The sequence below is a fragment of the Pristiophorus japonicus genome, chromosome 8 (assembly GCF_044704955.1).
Source record: "Pristiophorus japonicus isolate sPriJap1 chromosome 8, sPriJap1.hap1, whole genome shotgun sequence".
In the NCBI taxonomy this organism is placed as follows: domain Eukaryota; kingdom Metazoa; phylum Chordata; class Chondrichthyes; family Pristiophoridae; genus Pristiophorus; species Pristiophorus japonicus.
Genome location: NC_091984.1, coordinates 18,070,249 through 18,092,900, shown reverse-complemented (window position 1 = coordinate 18,092,900; position 22,652 = coordinate 18,070,249). Strand labels below are relative to the sequence as shown.

General features: G+C 47.2%; 1 protein-coding gene across 1 annotated transcript in view; it reads left to right on the top strand.

Moving 5' to 3' along the window:
- Nucleotides 1-358: 358 nt before the first annotated feature.
- The window catches only part of miga1 (mitoguardin 1), a 133,239-nt gene continuing 110,945 nt past the window's right edge, over nt 359-22,652 (top strand). Inside the window, exons 1-3 of the mRNA XM_070886539.1 lie at nt 359-444; nt 788-934; nt 6,309-6,501. Coding sequence (XP_070742640.1) covers nt 430-444; nt 788-934; nt 6,309-6,501 — 355 coding nt within the window. The 5' untranslated portion in view covers nt 359-429. The remainder of the gene's footprint in view (nt 445-787; nt 935-6,308; nt 6,502-22,652) is intronic.

Sequence of the window (22,652 nt, the reverse complement as noted above, 5' to 3'; positions counted from 1 at the left end):
GCAGCTTCTGTTTTTATATTCAGATCTTGCTTGCCGGCTGCAGTATACTTGCAGCTAAGATCATTGCCAAATTCCATCAGGAGCTTTTTTTTTCTGCACTTTTACTCGTCAGGTGTACAAACCACATTGCTCAACGTTGCATCCCAACGTTGTGGTTGGTGCATTTTTGCACTGCACGCCAGCTTTGCTGGGTGACTTGTGGAACCCGGAAGTTGTGGCCGTCCGCCTGCTGTCAATCACAGCCAGGCACTCAGCGAGAGCCCGGCCGGGAGGAGCAGGCGGCGCTGAATGCACCATCAGCACTCCCTCGCCTGCAGCACCCTCCCACCCACGGACAGCGATCGCTGCATTCCCTGCCCATCTCTTCCACACAGTCACAAGGTAGACGAAACAAGCCCCACCTTCGCTCTCTCTTGGTCGCTGTTTTGCATGTTATCAGGACTGGTAAGTGCATTGAGAGGCACCTTGGTGCATTGATGCGTCTGGAAGAATTCAGGGCGACGGTTGCTATTTGCAAATCTTTTCCGGCCAAATACTAAATTATTTCAATCCTTACTTTTACGTATTTTTTTGTTGCATAAACAGATTTCAAGGGGAAGTCGAGACTGAGCTGCATGCTGGTCCAGTATCAACGTAGAGAAGTGCATCAATATTCTTGAATGTCTGTTTGCAAATGTCATTCATTGTGTTTAATGCAAAATTGGGCGACCGATTTGACTGAATTTTTGTTGATGTTGATGGTTGAGTGATGTTTGCGTTTTGCATTTGACAAGTTGCACCTTAACAGGTCGGCTGGCTGGCTGGAGGGGGATGGAAAGTGGAAGATATGCAAGATCTATCCGAGGAAACCATTGACGATCCACGGCGTACTTTAAAGAGCCTGGCACTGCGAGCGGTTGATCTGCCGGTGTCTCTGTACAATTCCCTGCCCGAGGTTAGCCCACTTACCTCTTGAATTGAACGTGCTTGTAGCCAGTGAAGTTGGGAACAAGCTGCTCGCCCCGGCCCAACACCTTTTGGCTTTTTCAAAGGGATGGTGCAGGGAGAGGTCTGCCCGCTCATCAGAAATCAGTCTGTCTGATAGCAGTTTTTTTTTAAAAAATTCTATTTTGTTGACTTTCTGGCACGTTTTCTGTTTGTACACGAATAATGAAAGCATTTGGCAATAATACCACAGATATTTGACACTGCTTGTTTCTCAGAAGTTAAGACAGGACCCCACTGGAAATCTGTCACTGTTCAGGGAGTCCCCAAGACTGTGTCAGTGTTTGCAGGGGGTCTCGAGAGTGTGTCAGTATTTACAGGGGGTCTCTGGGAGTGTGTTAGTATTTGCAGAGGTCTCGAGCAGTGCGTTAGTATTTTCAGGGGATCTCTGGGTGTCTGTCAGTATTTGCAGGGGGTCTCCGGGAGTGTGTCAGTATTTATAGGGGGTCTCCAGGAGTGTGTTAGTATTTATAGGGGGTCTCCAGGAGTGTGTTAATATTTATAGGGTCTCCGGGAGTGCATCAGTATTTGCAGGGGGTCTCCGGGAGTGTGTCAGTATTTATTGGGGGTCTCTGGGAGTGTGTCAGTATTTATAGGAGTCTCCGGGAGTGTGTCAGTATTTATAGGGGGTCTCCGGGAGTGTGTCAGTATTTATAGGGGGTCTCCGGGAGTGTGTTAGTATTTATAGGGGGTCTCCAGCAGTGTGTCAGTATTTATGGGGGTCTCCGGGAGTATGTCAGTATTTGCAGGGGATCTCCGGGAGTGTGTCAGTATTTGCAGGGGGTCTCCAGGAGTGTGTCAGTATTTGGAGGGGGTCTCCGGGAGTGTGTCAGTATTTGTAGGGGGTCTCCGGGAGTGTCTCAGTATTTGGAGGGGGTCTTTGGGAGTTCATCAGTATTTGTAGGGGGTCTCTGACATTGTGTCAGTATTTTCAGGGGGTGGGTCTCCGGGAGTGTGTCAGTATTTGTAGGGGGTCTCCGGGAGTGTGTCAGTATTTTCAGGGGGTGGGTCTTTGGGAGTGTGTCAGTATTTGGAGGGGGTCTCCAGGAGTGTGTCAGTATTTGGAGGGGGTCTCTGGCAGTGTGTCAGTATTTTTAGGGGGTGGGTCTTCGGGAGTGCATCAGTATTTGCAGAGTTGAAAACACAGAAAAATGTTAAAACCATTTATCGTGTGCAGTGTTATTTTGTTCAAGTGTTTCCATAAATTGAATTGGCTATGATTCTAAAACATTGAACTGTAAGGTTTTAAAATTTGTTCATGGGATGTGGGTGACATGCGCATTTTATTGCCCATTTCTAGTTTCCCTGAGAAGATAATGGGCTTACCCCTGGAAATGTTGCCATCTTTAAGAACATAAGAACATAAGAAGTAGGAACAGGAGTAGGACATATGGCCCCTCGAGCCTTCTCCGCCATTTAATAAAATCATGGTTGATCTGATCATGAACTCAGTTCCACTTCCCTGCCCGCTCCCCATAACCCCTCATCCCCTTATCGTTTAAGAAACTGTCTATTTCTGTCTTAAATTTATTCAATGTCCCAGCTTCCACAGCTCTCTGAGGCAGCAAATTCCACAGATTTACAACCCTCTGAGAGAAGAAATTTCTCCTCTTCTCTGTTTTAAGTGTGCGGCCCCTTACTCTAAGATTATGCCCTCTAGTTCTAGTCTCCCCCATCAGTCGAAACATCCTCTCTGCATCCACCTTGTCAAGCCCCGTCATAATCTTATACGTTTCGATAAGATCACCTCTCATTCTTCTGAATTCCAATGAGTAGAGGCCCAACCTACTCAAACTTTCCTCATAAGTCAACCCCCTCATCTCTGGAATCCCACAATGATATTAGGTGGGCAATTGAAGAATTTTGACCTACCAATGATGAAAGAATAGTGATATAGTTCCAAGTCAGGATGGTGTGTGAGTTGAGGGCGGGAACTTGGAGGCGATGGTGTTCCCACAACATTGCTGCTCTTGTTCTTCATGGTTTTACAGGTCATAGGAGAGGGAGGTGCTGCCAAAGTAATCTTAAAGCAAAATACTACGGATATAAGCAGAAAATGCTGGAAATACTCAGCAGGTCAGGCAGCATCTGTGGAGAGAGAAAGAAAGTTAACGTTTCAATCGTCATTTCGCCAGAACTGGAAAAAGTTAGAGGTGTAACAGGTTTTAACCAAGTACAAGATCTGTGATCGGGTGGAAGGCAGGAGAGATTAAATGACAAAAGGGATGATGCTGAAAGTCTACAGGGGGTGCCAATCGAAGTAATCTTGGTGAGTTACCGCCGTGCAATCCTGTAGATCGTGCATACTGAAGTCACAGTACGGCAGTGGGGGAGGGAGTACCTACTGAGTCCAGCGTGCTGAGTGCTAGTTTTACAACACCCATCCAGATAAACTAGGGCTGTCTTTGGACATAATCTTCCTGGGGGTGGGTGTGCAGGTAAAACACGGTCTTTTTGAGATCAAAGTGACAGACCTGGTGATGGAAGTTGGAAACTAAGTCAACCCCAAGTGGCTACTCTGAATCCTCAACCAGGCAGATTGGCAGTGCTCAGGAAACTGTAGTTGATTGACCAACCAGTGTAACCCACTTGTGGAGTAGACCTGTCCTTGCGGACTGTGATTCTGTTCACTTGCTTACAGGTAAGCCAGTGCTTTAAGGTGAAGGAAAAAGACCCATTGTGCAGGACACCAGCCTAGGCTGAAAGGAGAAGCTGAGCTCAAACAGGAAGTCGAGATTAGGAACATAAGAACTGGAGTAGGCCATTCAGCCCCTCGAGCCTGTTCCATCATTCAGTTAGATCATGGCTGATCTGTATCTTAACTCCATTTACCCGCCTTGGTTCCATATCTCTTAATACAGATGCTGCCTGACCTGCTCAGTATTTCCAGCATTTTCTATTTATATTACCCTTGGTACTTTTATCTAAACCTATCAATCTCAGTTTTGAAATTTTCAATTGACCCCCAGCTTCATCAGATTTTTGGGGGAGAGAGTTCCCGATTTCCACTACTCTTTGTGTGAAGAAGTGCTTCCTGACATCACACCTGAACGGCCGAGCTCTAATTGTAAGGTTATGACCTCTTGTTCTGGACTCTCTAAATTACCTAACTATTGCCATTGTGTAAAGCTCTGGTTAGACGCATCTGGAATACTGCGTCCAGTTCTGGGCACCATACCTCAGGATGGATAAATTGGTCGTGGAAGGGGTGCAGCACAGGTTCACCAGAATGATAATGGGGCTAAAAGGGTTACATTATGAGGATTTTAAATTAGGTGACCTCAAGCTTGAGTTTTAAATGCCTGAAGGAAGAAGGTAAGATTTGGGGAGTTGGGATGGATTATCCCCCCAATTGATTGTTTTGAGATGTTGGAAAAGAATGAGTTTAGGTGGGAGAGAGTGCGAGGGGCCTTGATTTCAACGTAATCAGGTTGGAGCGAGGAGGACGAGTGTGTAGTATGGAATAGTTGCAGCTTAGGAAGATGCAGAGGTGAAAGTTCTATGAAGCACTGACCATAGCAATATTGACCTGATAGAAAAAGGTGGACGAGGTATAGCTTCCAGGTGCTGTAATAGTTGAGTATTTAATGGCTGCTTTGAATCACACTGTACCAACAAGATTTAATTTAAAATTTAAAAGTGCCCTGTAACAGATGGGTGCGTTTAATAAAGATGCTGGCTTATTAGTCACTGCCTCTCAGAACCAGCATCTTAATTTGAATGAAAACAGAAGTTGAGCTCTGGCTCCTCTCGGTTCCCTAAAGAGTTTTCCCAGTGAGTAGTTGAGCCATATAGACCAGGAAGGTTGTAGATTCAGTGCCGAGTTAAGTGATCTCAACCTGGGTGGTGGTTGGTGTGGCACAATTGGTCTCACTATCATCGCCATCATCATCATCACCACCACCATCATCATCATCACTGCCATCACCGTCATCATCACCATCATCATCGCCATCATCATCATCACCGCCATCATCATCGCCATCATCATCACCGTCATCATCATCGTCGTCATCACCGCCATCATCGTCGTCATCATCATCATCATCGCCATCATCATCGCCATCATCATCGCCATCATCATCATCATCATCGCCATCATCGTCATCATCATCGTCATCATCATCGCCATCATCGTCATCATCATCGCCATCATCATCATCATTGCCATCATCATCATCATCATCGTCATCGCCATCATCGTCGTCATTGTCATCATCGCCATCATCATCACCAAGAATCATAATTATTGAATCTTACCACACAGGAGGGGACCATTCGGCCTATCATGCCTATGCCAGCTCTTTGAAAAAGCTATCTTATTCATCCCACTTCCCTACTCATTCCCCATAGCCCTGCAATCTTCTCCCCTTCAAGTATTTATTCAATTCCCTTGTGAAAGTTACTGTTGAATCTGCTTATTCCACCCTTTCAAGCCGTGCATTCCAGAGCATAATAACTTGCTGCATTAAAAAAACATTCTCCTCATCTCCTCTCTGGCACTTTTACTAATTACCTTGAATATTTGTCCTCTGGTTACTGACCCTTCAGCCAGTGGAAAAGTTTCTCTTTATGTACTCTTATCAAAACCCTTCAAGAACTTGTATTTCTATAACACCCTTATTGTAGAAAAATGTCCCAAGGTGCTTCACAGAGGCATAAGCAGACACAAATTGATACTGAGCCAAAGAAAGAATGGAGATCAGAAGCTTGGTCAATTAAGTGGGTCTTAAAGCAAGCGAGATGGAGGGGGAAATTCCAGAGTTTGGGACCTATAGGACCTGCCATTATCGTCCCTGAGCTATAAAAATGAGTACCCTTGCTAGTTTGAGCTTTATTTTAGAATGTTAGTGTTCTCCACCCAGAAGCAAAAAAGGAGTGATTTTCTGACAGATCCCCTGGCAGAGAGTCTCGCTCATCGAGTGCTGCATTGCACATCCGGGTTTACAGTGTGCACTCCCAGTAGGGGAGGCTTCCCACCAGGAGTACCAAATCAGAAAATTGCTCCTGAAATGTATTCCCACGTCTCAGGATAGGGTCCAAATTCAAGGTGTTAAATTGTCTTAAAGGAGCAGAGGTTTAAGGAGGGAATTCCAGAGAGTGGGAGCTAAATGGCCGAAGACAGGGCCACCAATGGCGGGCTGAAGAAAGGGTGGGGCTGCACCAGAGGTGTAACTGCAGCCCACCAATCACTTCAGTCCAGCGGTGATGTTGTATTGCAATGTTTCAGAGCCAGCTGTAGAGATCCTCTGCATTCTGCATTTTTGCAGTTATTAATGAATAAACTTATGAATGGGTCATTTTCCCCTTCCCACCTGCGTTAGGTAAAGCTCTCTCCTCTTGTGAGGAAGCTCTTCCTGATCTCTGTCGTGGGTGCTGCTTCATTCGCTATTTTGGCTCATCAGTTGAAGCGAAAGCGTGGGAAGAAGAAGCAGAAGGAGAAGGAGAAGGAACAGTTGCCATGGGAGCAAGAGCTTTTTGTTCCAGAATTTTCCAGGACAGCGGCATCAGAAAAAGGTAAATGTAGACACTTTTTTTTTCTATAGCTTGGTTCATGTTGTCTGCATACCTTCCAGGACAGGCTATCAATCATTTCTCATGTTGATGTCACAGAATGTTTTCCTGTAATATACTGGTAACCAATATTCCCTCTAAGCTGCGGGCGTGCATGGCCTCGCGGCAATCTTGAGTGGGCTGCGCAGTTAACTAAACGGGCCATGCACGCAAGCAACATAACTGCAGGGGTTCGCAACCAGGGGTCTGCGGCCAATCGGAGCGAGGAGAAGGCCTGCCAATCACACGGTTGCCATCACGATTAGGGTGCAGCACAGCTGCCTGCCTGGAGTCGGTCATCGGGGCGAAGGTGCAGTGTGCAGTGGGAGTGCAAGTGCGGCCGAGAGGGGTTAGTCAGTAAGGGCCTCAGCAACCCGAGTGTTTTATCAGCAAGCAATCCTGGCCAGTAACAAGCATAGTGTTAAGTTAAAGAAACATTATTTTACCGATCTGTATTATTTTACTAATTTACACTGCCAGAGCAAGTCCCCTGGAAGGGCTTTGGAGAGACCAGAAATTGTACCAGGATGTGGATCCAACATGCCTCAGCCTTTGTTGGTAGTTTCTGTGGGGACTTGTTTGAGGCAGAACTTTCATCTGCTCCCAAAATGGCCCCAGATGTCAGGAATTTTCTCACCTCAGCCTGGTTTACGCAAAGCAACCAGTCTGCCTGCATTAACCAGCCAAACAAGCCATTAGCCAGAGGGTCCAGGTATGGGTCTTAGTCAAAAATACAAGCATTACCAGAAAATCTGTCCCCCTGTACAACGGATCCGACTGGCCCTTTGAAAACAACTGTTGCGCCAGTGATGCCAATGATTCTACAGTACTTACCCCAAATATAACTGCTACCCTTTGTTTAAAGCTCAAATGCTTTTGGATCAGCCATTTGAAGGTTCACTGGGTTGATTCCGGAGACGAGGGGGTTGACTTATGAGGAAAGGTTGAGTAGGTTGGGCCTCTACTCATTGGAATTCAGAAGAATGAGAGGTGATCTTATTGAAACGTATAAGATTATGAGGGGTCTTGACAAGGTGGATGCAGAGAGGATATTTAAACCCATGGGGGAAACTAGAACTAGGGAGCATAATCTTAGAATAAGGGGACACCCATTTAAAACTGAGATGAAGAGGAATTTCTTCTCTCAGAGGGTTGTAAATCTGCCAATTTCGCTGCCTCAGAGAGCTGTGGAAGCTGGGACATTGAATAAATTTAAGACAGAGATAGACAGTTTCTTAACTGATAAGGGGTTATGGGGAGCAGGCAGGGAAATGGACCTGAGTCCATGATCAGATCAGCTATGATCGTATTAAATGGCGGAGAAGGCTCGAGGGGCCGTATGGCCTACTCCTGCTCCTATTTCTTATGTTCTTATTTGACACCACTTTTTGGGGCATTCATTATGATCCCCAATTTTAACATACAACAGCTGACACACTTTGCTTCAGAGAATCACAGTTACAGCAGAGAATATTTAAATTTGGGCAAGAAATCAGCTTGTGATCAGTGCACTTCAGAAGGAAATATTAACATTTCTATAGCATCTAAAATCAGATATATACTTGGAAAATACAAAGCACATATTCTTGCAGTATTGAACTATCCGAGCCAATGCACACCCAGGTTTACGTGTGGAGAATATCAAGAGACACGGTTGAACATGCTTCACTGGACCCTGTTATGGCAATATATTTGTTGTGAAGTGAGGGCAAGATATATAAGGCTGGACTGAAGGAAGATCAGTGGTGTTAAGGATTGCGGGACTGTTAAGTGTATTCAAGATAGGAGAGGTGATAGTTCATGTAAAGCATTCTTGGATGAGTTGCTTTTCAAGAGCTCTGATAGCTAGGGACACTGGTGGTCGATGTTGTTCCTGCTCTTCCTCCACCTCTTGCTGCCTATGTATTGAGTCCATCATCATGGAAAAGTTATGCAGCATGCAGCAGACAGCTGCAAATCTGGACACACGGCGAGGGCTGCACTGAAGAGCTCTGGAATATACCGCGCATTGACATAAACAGGCCACTCACAACTGGTGGAGTGTGGCACTGGCCGATGTAACCTGCCCACCGACAGAAACGTAGTGCTCAGAGGAGTTTGCAGCCCGGCCAGTACAAAGAAAATTTAGAGCGAGCATTGCTGGTGACTGTGAAGAATAGGAACAGGCTGAGGCCATTCAGCTCCTCGAGCCTGTTCTGCCATTCAGTTAGATCATGGCTGATCAGTACCTCACTCCATTTACCCACCTTGTCTCCATATCCCTTGATACCTGTTATGTTCAGACTAACTCCACAAGACTGTATTGTAAGCTCAAACTGTTGTGACCTTGATCTCTTTAATGTGACTCCAGAGTGAGGAAGCAACATGGTAGATTACCTTTTATAACTGCTTGCCCAAGGTGCACAGGTGACCCTTAGGTCTCCCACAGATGTGCCCTCTGGTGGCAAGTCTTACATATTGGTGAGGTTTACATACATACATAACATCACTCCCCCCCCCTCCCCAAAATCTTATGTACAAGTTATTTACAAGTTGAGGCGATCTGGCGCTCTGCGTTCCTGGGTCGATCGGCTGAGTTGAAGTCCTGGCATGAGTGAGTTAGGCGGATCATAGCTGCACGGCCGCGCGGCTGGTTTGATTGGACTGATGGGCATGGTAGGTTCATCCTCGTGGTTGACAGCGAGGTCGATTGTGTTAGTGGGTCGCTGGGGGCCAGGTCCTTTCACAGTAGTTCCTGGTTATCTGTAGTTCACAGTTTGGTCTGGTCCAAATGCTTTCTGCGTTTTCCCAGTACATGGTTTCACAACAAATACTCCATTTTCATCGCAAACACTCCATTCCCCTCTTTGGCTAATACAGTGCTAGCAGCCCATCTGGAGCCATGAACATGGTCTACATCATTTATTCTGATGTCGCGTGGAGGAGCAGTGCGATCATGGTACATTCTCTGCTGATAGCATACGGAAGGCTCGATTCTGAGTGATTCTGTCCAGTGACTGCGTAGCACCCGGGATAGCCGGGTCTGTAGGGAGTCTACGGTGACACGTGTGGTGCTTGGCTTTATGATTTGGGCTGCCCGCTCCGGACTATTGTCGCTGACCCTAAGGTCTGGCAAGCCAAGGATGGCCGATATGGCCTTGAGACTTTCAGTAGTGGCGAGAGGCCGCGTGGTCCCCGTGGATCCTGGGCCATGGCATGGAGGCCCCGGACCACCGACTCTGCGTAGCCTCCCTGCCTTTCTTTGCAGTGTTGCAGGGTTGCCCCAAAGGGGGCAATCTGATGGGATGAGCATTTTGTCTTTGCGACGGATAAGCTGCAACATCCCATCTAGCGGTTCGCCGTTAACAGGCGGTAACGTGGGATCCTGGCTGGTCCAGGTCCTAAACTGGCGAGCCATTACGGTTGACCCCTCGCTCTCTAGCACTTCCTTAACAACAAGCAGGTCTGCGGGCTGCGCCATTTCCACCCTACTGGTGGGCAACGGTAGCCAACTGAGAGCATCAGCGCCATTCTCAGTGCCTGGCCCGTGGTGGATCAGGTTACAGTGCACAGACAGTGTTAGACATATTCAAAACAAAGTATTGATAATAGTGCCTCTGCTCTCCAAAAACTGTGAGATTGGCAGCTGTGACTCGAGCTAATATTGAGACACACTTTGGTACGTCTCTTTTGTCCCGTGAACCCAGACTACTGCCTTGGTTAACTTATTGGACACATGTACAACCGGTTGGGGCTCGCCCGCTACTTTGGCTTGCTGTACAACACACCCGACCCCGTGTGATAACATATCACTTGCTACAAGTACCTTGTCAGATACATATATGACCGGTTGGTGTTCGCCCGCTACTTTGGCTTGTTGTAAGGTACCCCCGACCCCATATGATAGTACATCATTAGCCGCGAAATAGGCTCACATGGGTTACACAGTGCAAACAACTTATTGGAACGTAATGGGTTCCTGGCCTTCTCAGCGGCCGCCCCTTTATCTTTGCCCCAAGCCCAGTTGTCTTCCTTGCTGGACAACACCCCGTGCGGCAACATCCCGTGGTCTGGATGCTCTCTTGTCCCGTGGTCTGGACGCACTCTCGTCCCGTGGTCTGGACGCTCTCTTGTCCCGTGGTCTGGATGCTCTTTCATTCCGTAGTCTGGACGCACTCTCGTCCGTGTCCGTGAAGTTGACTACTGCGATCTTCCTCCCCAGGGATTTTGCCTCTGGCGTCGGGAAGATGCATTCGGATCATTTCGGCCGGAGTCCCACTCTGCTTGGTCGACCTGGAGCCTCTTCCATCGTCGCGAAGAGGTCGTCGGCTTTGGGTGGTGGGTACCGCGCCTGTACCGCTGCTCAGTTGGTCTTTACCTTCTCGTGGTTGTGATGAGCGGCCTGTGACTCAGGGATCTGCAAATGGATCTGCACTTCGATGCCTGGTTCAGCTGAAGGTGGGAGCTTGCTCAGCCTTTGAGCAAGGGAGACGTCGTTCGCTGGAGAAGGTATACCGAGGTCTTTCCAGTTCCATTGAATCTTCCCCATCCACCTTCTCCCAAGCAGCGTTGGCCCATCACCTGAAACAATCCACAGTGGTAAATCATGCACCGCTCCCTCATGGGATACTCTTATGTCCGCACTACCAATAACTAGTATCAGTTCCTTGGTGTAGGTGCGCAGCTTGGGTCATTGTGCTCTATCGCACCACAGCCTCTCAAATGCCTTCTGACTCATTATTGATTGATTTGCCCCCGTGTTCAATTTCATGGAGACTGGAGTGCCGTTGAGTTTAACTTTTAACATTATCAGAGGGCTTTTGGTAGTGAAGGTGTGTATCCCATATACTTCCTCTTCATCCTCCAGGTTGAGTTGCCTCTCCTGCTCGTTCAGCGTGATCCTCGCTGAATCGGTCGTCCTCTCCTGAAACTGCCATGTGGTGAGTCACAGGTCGTTTGCACATTCGCTGGAGGTGCCCCATTGTTCCACAGCCCTTGCACACATGGTGCTTGAATCGACATTGATGGGCTCTATGACTGCCCCCGCAGCGCCAACATGGTGTTAATGGATACGCATTCACGCCCCACAGCGGACTCTGAGTCACCCTAGGTCTGGCCTCTGCGGTCGTGTAGGCCCTGCCATGTACAGTTCTGCCTGCTGAAAGCATTATTTTATGCACAGTACTTGCTGATGAGTACTTGTAGATATCTGTGTTGTTGCTCGTGGATATGGAAGCCTGGGTTATCGTGATGGCCTTGCTCAGATCTAGGGATTCGGCAGACAGCAGTTTGCGAAGAATGACCTCGTGGCCGATTCCAAGCACGAAAAAGTCCCGCAACATTTCCCCCAAAGATCCGGCAAATTCGCACTGTCCCGCAAGGCGTCTTAGGTCGGCGACAAAGCTTGCCACGTTCTAGCCCTCGGAGCGATGGTGCGTGTAAAAGCGTTACCTGGCCATTAAAATGCTCTCCTTCAGCTTGAGGTATTCCCGAACCAGCATGCACAGCTCTGTGTAAGTCTTGTCCATTGGTTTGTCCGGTGCCAGCAGATTTTTGAGGAGGCCATATATCGAAGACCCACATACGGTGAGGAGAATCGCCCTGCGCTTGATCACCGTCTCAGCCTTGTCCAGTTCGTTGCCCACGAAGTACTGGCCGAGATGCTCAACGAAGGCTTCCCAATCATCATCCTCAACACATCTCTCAAGAATACCAACGGCAGCCATTACCACATGAAAGTTCATGACCCCATCCTCGTCGCCAATTGTTATGTTCAGAATAACTCCACAAGACTATTGTAAGCTCAAACTGTTGTGCCCTTGGTCTCTTTAATGTGACTCCAGAGTGAGGAAGCAGCATGGCGGATTACCTTTTATACCTGCTTGCCCAGGGTGCACAGGTGACCCTTAGGTCTCCCACAGGTGTGCCCCCTGGTGGCAAGTCTTACATATTAGTGAGGTTTACATGCATATATAACAATACTCTTGCCCAACAAAAATCTATGGATATCAGTCTTGAAAATTTCAATTGACCCAGCATCTACTGTGTGTTGGAGGAAAGTTCAAGATTTCTCCTACCATTTATTTACAAAATACTTTCTGATTTCTCTTTTAAATTTATTCGCTCTTGATTTTAAGATTATGCCCTCTTGTTTTGGATTCCCCCATCGAAGGACATAGCATATCTTCCCTTTTAAACACTAGATTACCCCTCAACCTTCTAAACTCAAGGCAATACAAACCTAAGTTTGTGCAACCTGTCTTCATAATATCGTCCTTTTAGTCCCGGTATCATTCTGGTGAATTAGCACTGTACCCCATCCAAGGCCGGTATATCTTGAGGTGCGGTGCCCAAAACTCAACGCAGAACGCTAGATGGGGTCTGGCCAAGGCTCCGTGCAACTGAGACATCAATTCCTCACTGTTGAATTCCAACCCCCTTGAGATAAAGGCCAGCATTCAAATTAGCCTCTTTGATTCCTTTTTGCACTAGATTTTAGCTGAGTTTTAGTAACTTAACAGTTCACCTCCTTCAGTCTGCCTGACTGAAACTTCAATTATGCTCCACAAAGGAAAGGTTTGTCGAAGAGTACTTACGCGCAATTGCAGAGTTTCTCTCTCAGAAGTTCAATTATTAATGTTTAAATAGCATTGACAGTACTGTCTGCACTGCCCACATGCTTCAATTAATTGCAGGTAGAAGGAAAGAACTGGTATCTATATAGTGCCTTTCACAACGTCAAAGTAATTTATAGCCAATTTAAGGGCTTTTGAAGTTGTAACTTAGAAAACGTGGCAGCCAGTTTGAGCATAGCAAGATCCCATAAACAGCAGTGAGGTAACTAATCAGAGATTATGTTTTAGTGATGCTGGTTGAGGGATAAATATAGGGCCGGGACAGGAGGGAGAACTCCCCTGCTTTTCTTCGAAAGAGTGCCGCGGGATCTTATATGTGCACCTGAAAGGGCAGACGGGGCCTCGGTTTAACGGCTCACCAGAAAGATGACACCTCCGACAGTGCAGCACTCCCTCAGCATTCAGGTTGAACTTTTAACCCAACGGGTATTAAGATGTGTAGAATATGTCACCACAAGAAGGTCATTGAACCAGATGTCATAAATGGGTTCAAGAAGCAATCAGATGTGTTTCCGGAGAGAGAAAGGATTGAAGGGGATGGTGAGAGGGTAATAGTTGGGGGTTGATCTGTGAAAACGGGACAGCCCTGTTTGAGACTAATGGACTCTTCCTGTTTTTAAAATTCTTCTGACCTTATGCTTTTAGTCATTAACTGTCCCTTAGGAGGACCATTGCGGTCACTGCCATATGATACTTTAAAGCAGAACATTTTCAATCCTGATGTGCAATTGCAGGTCAAAGAAGGTTAAACACCCTGAAGCTAACTGATAACTAATGCACAACTGAATGTAAATTCATCCACTCGTTTTCTATTAAAAGGTTCACCATATGCCCGGCTCAGTTGATTGCACTCTGAGTCCAAAGGTTGACGGTTCAAGGATTTCAACATTCATTGTGCTGAAGCCTCAGTGTAGCACCGATGGAGGGCTGCGTTGGCAGAGGCAAGGTCCCTCGGATGAGACATTAAACCGAGATCCTGACTGTCTATTCTGGTGGTTCAGGTGGACGTTCAAAGATTCCATGGCACCTTTCAAAGCTGAGCGGGGAGTTCTGGGGTCAGAAATTGCCCCTTTCTATAAGAGCCGTGACCACCTCAAAGAGGCAGCCCCGGATCGGTAAGGACTCGCCGCTCGGTTGGCGAGGAGGGGCCGCCATTTTGAAAATGGCCTTCCATTATTTTTGGAGCGGTGTACAGGACCACCCCAGCTGTCTTACCGACCCGTCAGGCACACGCCGACCCCTTAACAACTGGCGGCGACCCCCTTTCCGCCCCGCGCGGAAAATTGCCCCGCAGGAGCGGATCGGCTTCCGCTCGGTGACCCCCGACAGCTTTCCCCGGCGGGAAGCTTCTTGTGGCTGGCCAGCGCGCCTGTCCTTAAAGGGGAGGGCTCACTGCCGCGGCTGCCATTTCAGTTTAATTGTCGGCCGACTCCGAAGACTGCCCGGCGATGGCAGCCACGGGTTCGGCCAGACCGCCAACAGGCAGCCCGGCAACCCCCTCTTGGGTAACGGGCCGCTGGCCCGGCTAAAATCCTCCCTGGTGGCCGAGTGGATGCCACTCAATTGGCTGCAGAGCTGGCAGTGGCTCTCCCCTTTAACTGAAGGCGAAGGACGTTGTGATGCGCCAGTGCGGCGCTGATGACTCAGAGCGGCGGCTGACCCAACACAACGGGACTTCCGCTCTGCCCCACAGCCGCCCCGCTGCAATAAAAAATAAAGAGCTGAATTTCGCCGCATTCTCCGCCCCATGCATTGGGGCGGAGAAAACACTTAAAAAAACAGTAAGTGCGTAATGTTCGGGGCGGAGGGCAATTCCGCCCGCCCCGGTGTCCTGGCTAGTATTTCTCCCTCGGCCAACACGATCGAGAGTAGATTAACTGGCTGTTTATCTCAACTGCTGTTTGTGGGACCTTGGCTGCTGTGGTTCCCCAACACTGGCTGCATAAGAACATAAGAACATAAGAACTAGGAACAGGAGTAGGCCATCTAGTCCCTCGAGCCTGCTCCGCCATTCAACAAGATCATGGCTGATCTGGCCGTGGACTCAGCTCCACTTACCCGCCCGCTCCCCGTAACCCTTAATTCCCTTATTGGTTAAAAATCTATCTATCTGTGACTTGAATACATTCAATGAGCTAGCCTCAACTGCTTCCTTGGGCAGAGAATTCCACAGATTCACAACCCTCTGGGAGAAGAAATTCCTTCTCAACTCGGTTTTAAATTGGTTCCCCCGTATTTTGAGGCTGTGCCCCCTAGTTCTCGTCTCCCTTACCAGTGGAAACAACCTCTCTGCCTCTATCTTGTCTATCCCTTTCATGATTTTAAATGTTTCTATACGATCACCCCTCATCCTTCTGAATGCCAACGAGTAATGACCCAATCTACTCAATCTATCATCATAAGGTAACCCCCTCATCTCCGGAATCAGCCTAGTGAATCGTCTCTGTACCCCCTCCAAGCCAGTATATCCTTCCTTAAGTAAGGTGACCAAAACTGCACGCAGTACTCCAGGTGCGGCCTTATCAATACCCTGTACAGTTGCAGCAGGACCTCCCTGCTTCACAAGTACTTCATTTGTTGTAAAGCGTTTGGGTCCTGGGGCTGTAAAAGGCACTGTGTAAAATGCAAGTCTTTTTACAGAAGCCACTTTTGATGGGTCAGTGTAAGTTCTTGTAAGTTGGCCGTAATTATGGCATTGTAGGATGAGAAAGGCTTAAAAGCTACCATCATTTGTCCGTGTAGATGGGTTAGGTAACCATAGGCCAGAACAAGTGGAACAGATGGAGCACACTCTCAAAAGTGGCAAATCAAAATGGCTGATGAGGTAGCATGTGTGCACTATCTCAGCATTCTGTGTTTTTGTTGAGATGAGGCACATTACATACGAAGCGGAATGCCGAAAACCAAGACCAAATGATCTCCACCCTGTGCTAAAGCACAGCAGAAATCTGTGTCATCCTGCGTTGTCTGCTCGGCGAGGTAGCTGAAATCAGGTTGCAAAATTGCTTATCACAATAGCTACACTCTCTCCCCTCCCACTGCCCTTTTCAGGATTTCTAAAATGGGTTTCTAAAATGTAATTCAGTTTGACAGTCGGAAAGCAGTAATGGATTTTAACGTAATTGTGTGTCACGTGATTGAAAAGCCTCTTGTAAGCTGACCACAGCAGTGAGCATTGAGTGGAAATATTGAACCAACACTTCCCCAACTCAGCTTCTAATTGGAATCAATAAAGAAGGGAAACATTTTGTTTCATGTGCTCATCCAGCCGAGTGATGTAGCTGCTGGGGAGCAGAACAGCTTGAATTTCACTTTGTTTTGTTTGTAAAGTATGTTTTGCAAATCCTCTTCAAAAATAGATTTTATATAGCAGCAGTCTTGGGACTATTTGCTAAAGGAATGGTTTGCTGAAGGAATATTCATCACACACTCTCTCCTCTTGAGTTCACTAGCCTCCTATCCTCCCTTAATCACTCCCTCCATGTAAGCAACCTATAGAAACATAGAAAATAGGTGCAGGAGTAGGCCATTCGGCTCTTCGAGCCTGCACCACCATTCAATAAGATTATGGCTGATCATTCAGCTCAGTACCCCTTTCCTGCTTTCTCTCCATACCCCTTGATCCCTTTAGCCATAAGGGCCATATCTAACTCCCTTTTGAATATATCCAATGAACTGGCATCAACAACTCTCTGCGGTAGGGAATTCCACAGGTTAACAACTCTCTGAGTGATGAAGTTTCTCCTCATCTCAGTCCTAAATGGCTTACCCCTTATCCTTAGACTATGTCCCCTGGTTCTGGACTTGCCCAACATCGGGAACATTCTTCCTGCATCTAACCTGTCCAGTCCGTCAGAATTTTATATGTTTCTAAGAGATCCCCTCTCATCCTTCTAAACTCCAGTGAATACAGGCCCAGTCGATCCAGTCTCTGCTCATATGTCAGTCCTGCCATCCCGGGAATCAGTCTGGTGAACCTTCGATGCACTCCCTCAATAGCAAGAACGTCCTTCCTCAGATTAGGAGACCAAAACTGAACACAATATTCCAGGTGAGGCCTCACTTAGGCCCTATACAACTGCAGTAAGACTTCCCTGCTCCTATACTCAAATCCCCTAGCTATGAAGGCAAACATACCATTTGCCTTCTTCACCGCCTGCTGTACCTGCAGCTAAATTTCAATGACTGATGTACCATGACACCCAGGTCTCGTTGCACCTCCCCTTTTCCTAATCTGCCGTCATTCAGGTAATATTCTGCCTTTGTGTTTTTGCCACCAAAGTGGATAACCTCACATGTATCCACATTATACTGCATATGCCATGCGTTTGCCCACTCACCTAACCTGTCCAAGTCACCCTACAGCCTCTTAGCGTCCTCCTCACAGCTCACACCGCCACCCAGCTTAGTGTGATCTGCAAACTTGGAGATATTACTCTCAATTCCTTCATCTAAATCATTAATATATATTGTAAATAGCTGGGGTCCCAGCACTGAGCCCTGCGGCACTCCACTAGTCAGTGCCTGCCATTCTGAAAAGGACCCGTTTATCCCGACTCTCTGCTTCCTGTCTGCCAACCAGTTCCCTATCCACGTCAGTATATTACCCCCAATACCTTGTGCTTTGATTTTGCACACCAATCTCTTATGTGGGACCTTGTCAAAAGCCTTTTGAAAGTCCAAATACACCAAATCCACAGATTCTCCCTTGTCCACTCTACCAGTTTCATCCTCAAGAATTTCTAGAAGATTTGTCAAGCAAGATTTCCCTTTCATAAATCCATGCTAACTTGGACCGATCCTGCCACTGCTTTCCAAATGCGCTGCTATTTCATCTTTAATAAGTGATTCCAACATTTTCCCCACTACTGATGTCAGGCTAACCGGTCTATAATTTCCTGTTTTCTCACTCCTTCCTTTCTTAAAAAGTGGTGTTACATTAGCTACCCTCCAGTCCGTAGGAAATGATCACCAATGCATCCACTATTTCTAGGGCTACTTCCTTAAGTACTCTGTGATGCAGACTATCAGGCCCCGGGGATTTATCGGCCTTCAATCCCATCAATTTCCCTAACACCATTTCCCCCTTCCTCCTTCTCACCAGACCCTCGGTCCCCTAGTATTTCCGAAGGTTATTTGTATCTTCCTTCGTGAAGACAGAACTAAAGTATTTGTTTAACTGGTCCGCCATTTCTTTGTTCCCCATTATAAATTCACCTGAATCTGACTGCAAGGGACCTACATTTGTTTTCACTAATCTTTTTCTCTTCACATATCTATAAAAGCTTTTGCAGTCAGTTTTTATGTTCCCAGCAAGCTTCCTCTCATACTCTATTTTCCCCCTCCTAATTAAACCCTTTGTCCTCCTCTGTTGTATTATAAAATTCTCCCAGTCCTCAGGTTTGCTGCTTTTACTGGCCAATTTATATGCCTCTTCCTTGGATTTAACACTATCCTTAATTTCCCTTGTTAGCCACGGTTGAGCCACCTTCCCCATTTTATTTTTACTCCAGACAAGGATGTACAATTGTTGAAGTTCATCCATGTGATCTGTAAATGTTTGCCATTGCCTATCTACCGTCAACCCTTTAAGTATCACTCGCCAGTCTATTCTAGCCATTTCACGTCTCATACCATTGAAGTTACCTTTCCTTAAGTTCAGGACCCTAGTCTCTGAATTAACTGTGTCACTCTCCATCTTACAAGGAATTCTACCATATTATGGTCACTGTTCCCCAAGGGGCCTCGCACAACAAGATTGCTAATTAGTCTTTTCTCATTACACATCACCCAATCTAGGATGGCCAGCCCTCCAGTTAGTTCCTCGACATATTGGTCTAGAAAACCATCCCTAATACACTCCAGGAAATCCTCCTCCACCGCATTGCTACCAGTTTGGTTAGCCCAATGAATATGTAGATTAAAGTCCCCCATGATAACTGCTGTACCTTTATTGCACGCATCCCTAATTTCTTGTTTGATGCTGTCCCCAACCTCACTACTACTGTTTGGTGGTCTGTACACAACTCCCACTAGTGTTTTCTGCCCTTTGATATTCCGTAGCTCCACCCATACCGATTCCCCCTCATCCAAGCTAATGTCCTTCCTTACTATTGCATTAATTTCCTCTTTAACCAGCAATGCCACCCCACCTCCTTTTCCTTTCTGACTATCCTTTTTGAATGTTGAATACTCCTGGATGTTGAGTTCCCAGCCCTGGTCACCCTGGAGCCATATCTCCGTGATGCATCATATCCGTTAACTGCTATCTGCGCAGTTAATTTGTCCACCTTATTCCGAATACTCCTCGCATTGAGGCACCGAGCCTTCAGGCTTGTCTTTTTAACACACTTTGCCCCTTTAGAATTTTGCTATAATGTGGTCCTTTTTGCTTTTTGCCTTGGGTTTCTCTGCCCTTCACTTGTACTTTTCTTCTTTCTATCTTTTGCTTCTGCCCCCGCTCTACTTCCCTCTGTCTCCCTGCATAGGTTCCCATCCCCCTGCCATATTATTCACAGCCACCCCCTTGACCTTGCCATCTCTTGTGGCCTCGCTACTCCCATCGCAGGTAAGGCCTTCTCTGACCACTTCCTCGTATCGCTCTCCACCCACATCCCCCTCACTCCTAACCCTACTTTTGTGACCGCCCCTGGAAAAAACTCTCTCCCAAGTCTCTTACAACTGTACTTAGGAAATCCCAACTGTGCAGTCTTTGGCCTTCCATTCACTATGACATTTCTTCAGCTACCAATTTGCTCAACCTCACCCTCACCACCATCTTTGATGCCTTAGTCCCTATTAAAACAATTACCCTCTCTCACCCTGTCAGTTCCCCCTGGTAAGGCCCTCACCTTCACTCACTTAAGTCCAAGGGACGCAGACTTGAACGGATATAGCGGACAACTGGTTTAGCCATTCACCGCCAGATCTGGCTGGACCATAAACATTATTGGGTCCTGCTCTCGTCTGCCAGAACTGCTCATTATTCCAGAATCATTCTGAAATGCAAAGGTAAATCCCGGTTTCTATTTTTTACGGCTAGCCGTCTTCATAAGTCCCTCTCCCCTGTCTCCTCCATCCTCATCTCCAACAACAAGTGTGAGGAGCTCATGGACTTCTTTGTCTTTAAGATTGAGACCATCCTTTCAGCTGCCTCTGCCACTTCCCTTCCTTCCCCTAGCCCACCGGGCCAAACGATCCCCCCAACCCTAGCCCTGAACTCTCATCTTCTCCAGTTTCTCTCCGATCTCCCCTCATGTCCTCTCTGTGCTCATCTTGTCCATGAGACCCACTTCCTGCTCCCTTGACCCTATTCCCACCGAACTGCTGACCACCCAACTTCCTTTTCTGGCTCCCATGTTAGCTGATATTGTTAACGGTTCTCCTCAGGTACTGTGCCCCTCGCCCTCAAATCTGCCATCATCACCCCTCCCATCAAAAAAACAACCCTTGACCCCTCCGTCCTTGTAAACTATCACCCTATCACTAACCTCCCTTCCCTCTCCAAAGTCCTTACACATGTCGTCGCCTCTCAAATCTGTGCCCATCTTTCGCGGAACTCCATGTTTGAATGCCTCTAATCAAGTTTCTGCCCAGCCACAGTACCGAAATGGCCCTCGTCAAAGTCACAAATGACATCCTTTGTGACTGTGACAAAGGTATCCCTTCTTGACTTGATATGGTTGTCCATTCCATCCTCCTCCAACGCCTCTCCACCGTCCAGCTGGGTGGGACTGCACTTACCTGGTTCCATTCTTATCTATCTAATCGTAGCCAAAGAATCACTTGAAATGGCTTCTCTTCCCATCCCCGCAAGGTTACCTCTGGTGTACCCCAAGGATCTATCCTTGGCCCCCTCCTATTTCTCATCTACATGTTGCCTCTTGGCGACATCATCCGAAAATACGCGTCAGTTTCCACATGTACGCTGACGACACCCAGCTCTACCTCACCACCACTTCTCTCAACACCTCCATGGTCTCTCAATTGTCAGACTGCTTGTCCGACATCCAGTACTCAATGAGCAGGAGTTTTCTCCAATTAAATATTGGGAAGACCGAAGCCATTGTTTTCAGTCCCCGCCACTAACTCCTTTCCCTAGCTACTGATTCCGTCACTCTCCCTAACATCTGTCTGAGGCTGAATCACACTGTTCGCAACCTTGGTGTCATATTTGACCCTGAAATGAGCTTCCGACCACATTGTCCGACCCTTCCTCTGCCTCAGCTGATCTGCTGCTGAAAACCGCATCCACACCGTTGTTATCTCTAGACTTGATTATTCCAACGCACTCCTGGCTGGCCTCTCCTGCATAAACTTGAGGTGATCCAAAACTCGGCTTCCGCGTCCTAACTCGCACCAAGTCCCGATCAATCAGACCCCTGTGCTCGCAGACCTACATTGGCTCCCGGTTAAATAACATCTCGATTTCAAAATTCTCATTCTTGTTTTCAAATCCCTCCATGGCCTTGCCCCTCCCTATTTTTCTAATCTCCTCCAGCCCCACAACTCCAAAAGATGTCTGCGCTCCTCTAATTCTGCCCTCTTGAGCATCCATGATTATAATCGTTCCACCATTGGTGGCCGTGCCTTCTGTTGCCTAGGCCCTAAGCGCTGGAACACCCTGCCTAAACCTCTTCGCCTCTCTATGTCTCTTTCCTCCTTTAAGATGCTCCTTAAAATCTACTTCTTTGATCAAGCTTTTGGTCATCTGCCCTAATTTCTCCCTATGTGGCTTGGTGTCAAATTTTTTGACCTATATTTTGTCTTGTGAAATGTCTTGGGATGTTTTACTACGTTAAAGGCGCTATATAAGAACATAAGAATTAGGAACAGGAGTAGGCCATCTAGCCCCTCGAGCCTGCTCCGCCATTCAATAAGATCATGGCTGATCTGGCCGTGGACTCGGCTCCACTTACCCGCCCTCTCCCCGTAACCCTTAATTCCCTTATTGGTTAAAAATCTATCTATCTGTGACTTGAATACATTCAATGAGCTAGCCTCAACTGCTTCCTTGGGCAGAGAATTCCACAGATTCACAACCCTCTGGGAGAAGAAATTCCTTCTCAACTCGGTTTTAAATTGGTTCCCCCGTATTTTGAGGCTGTGCCCCCTAGTTCTCGTCTCCCTTACCAGTGGAAACAACCTCTCTGCCTCTATCTTGTCTATCCCTTTCATGATTTTAAATGTTTCTATAAGATCACCCCTCATCCTTCTGAACTCCAACGAGTAAAGACCCAGTCTACTCAATCTATCATCATAAGGTAACGCCCTCATCTCCGGAATCAGCCTAGTGAATCGTCTCTGTACCCCCTCCAAAGCCAGTATATCCTTCCTTAAGTAAGGTGACCAAAACTGCACGCAGTACTCCAGGTGCGGCCTTACCAATACCGTATACAGTTGCAGCAGGACCTCCCTGCTTTTGTACTCCATCCCTCTCGCAATGAAGGCCAACATTCCATTCGCCTTCCTGATTACCTGCTGCACCTGCAAACTAACTTT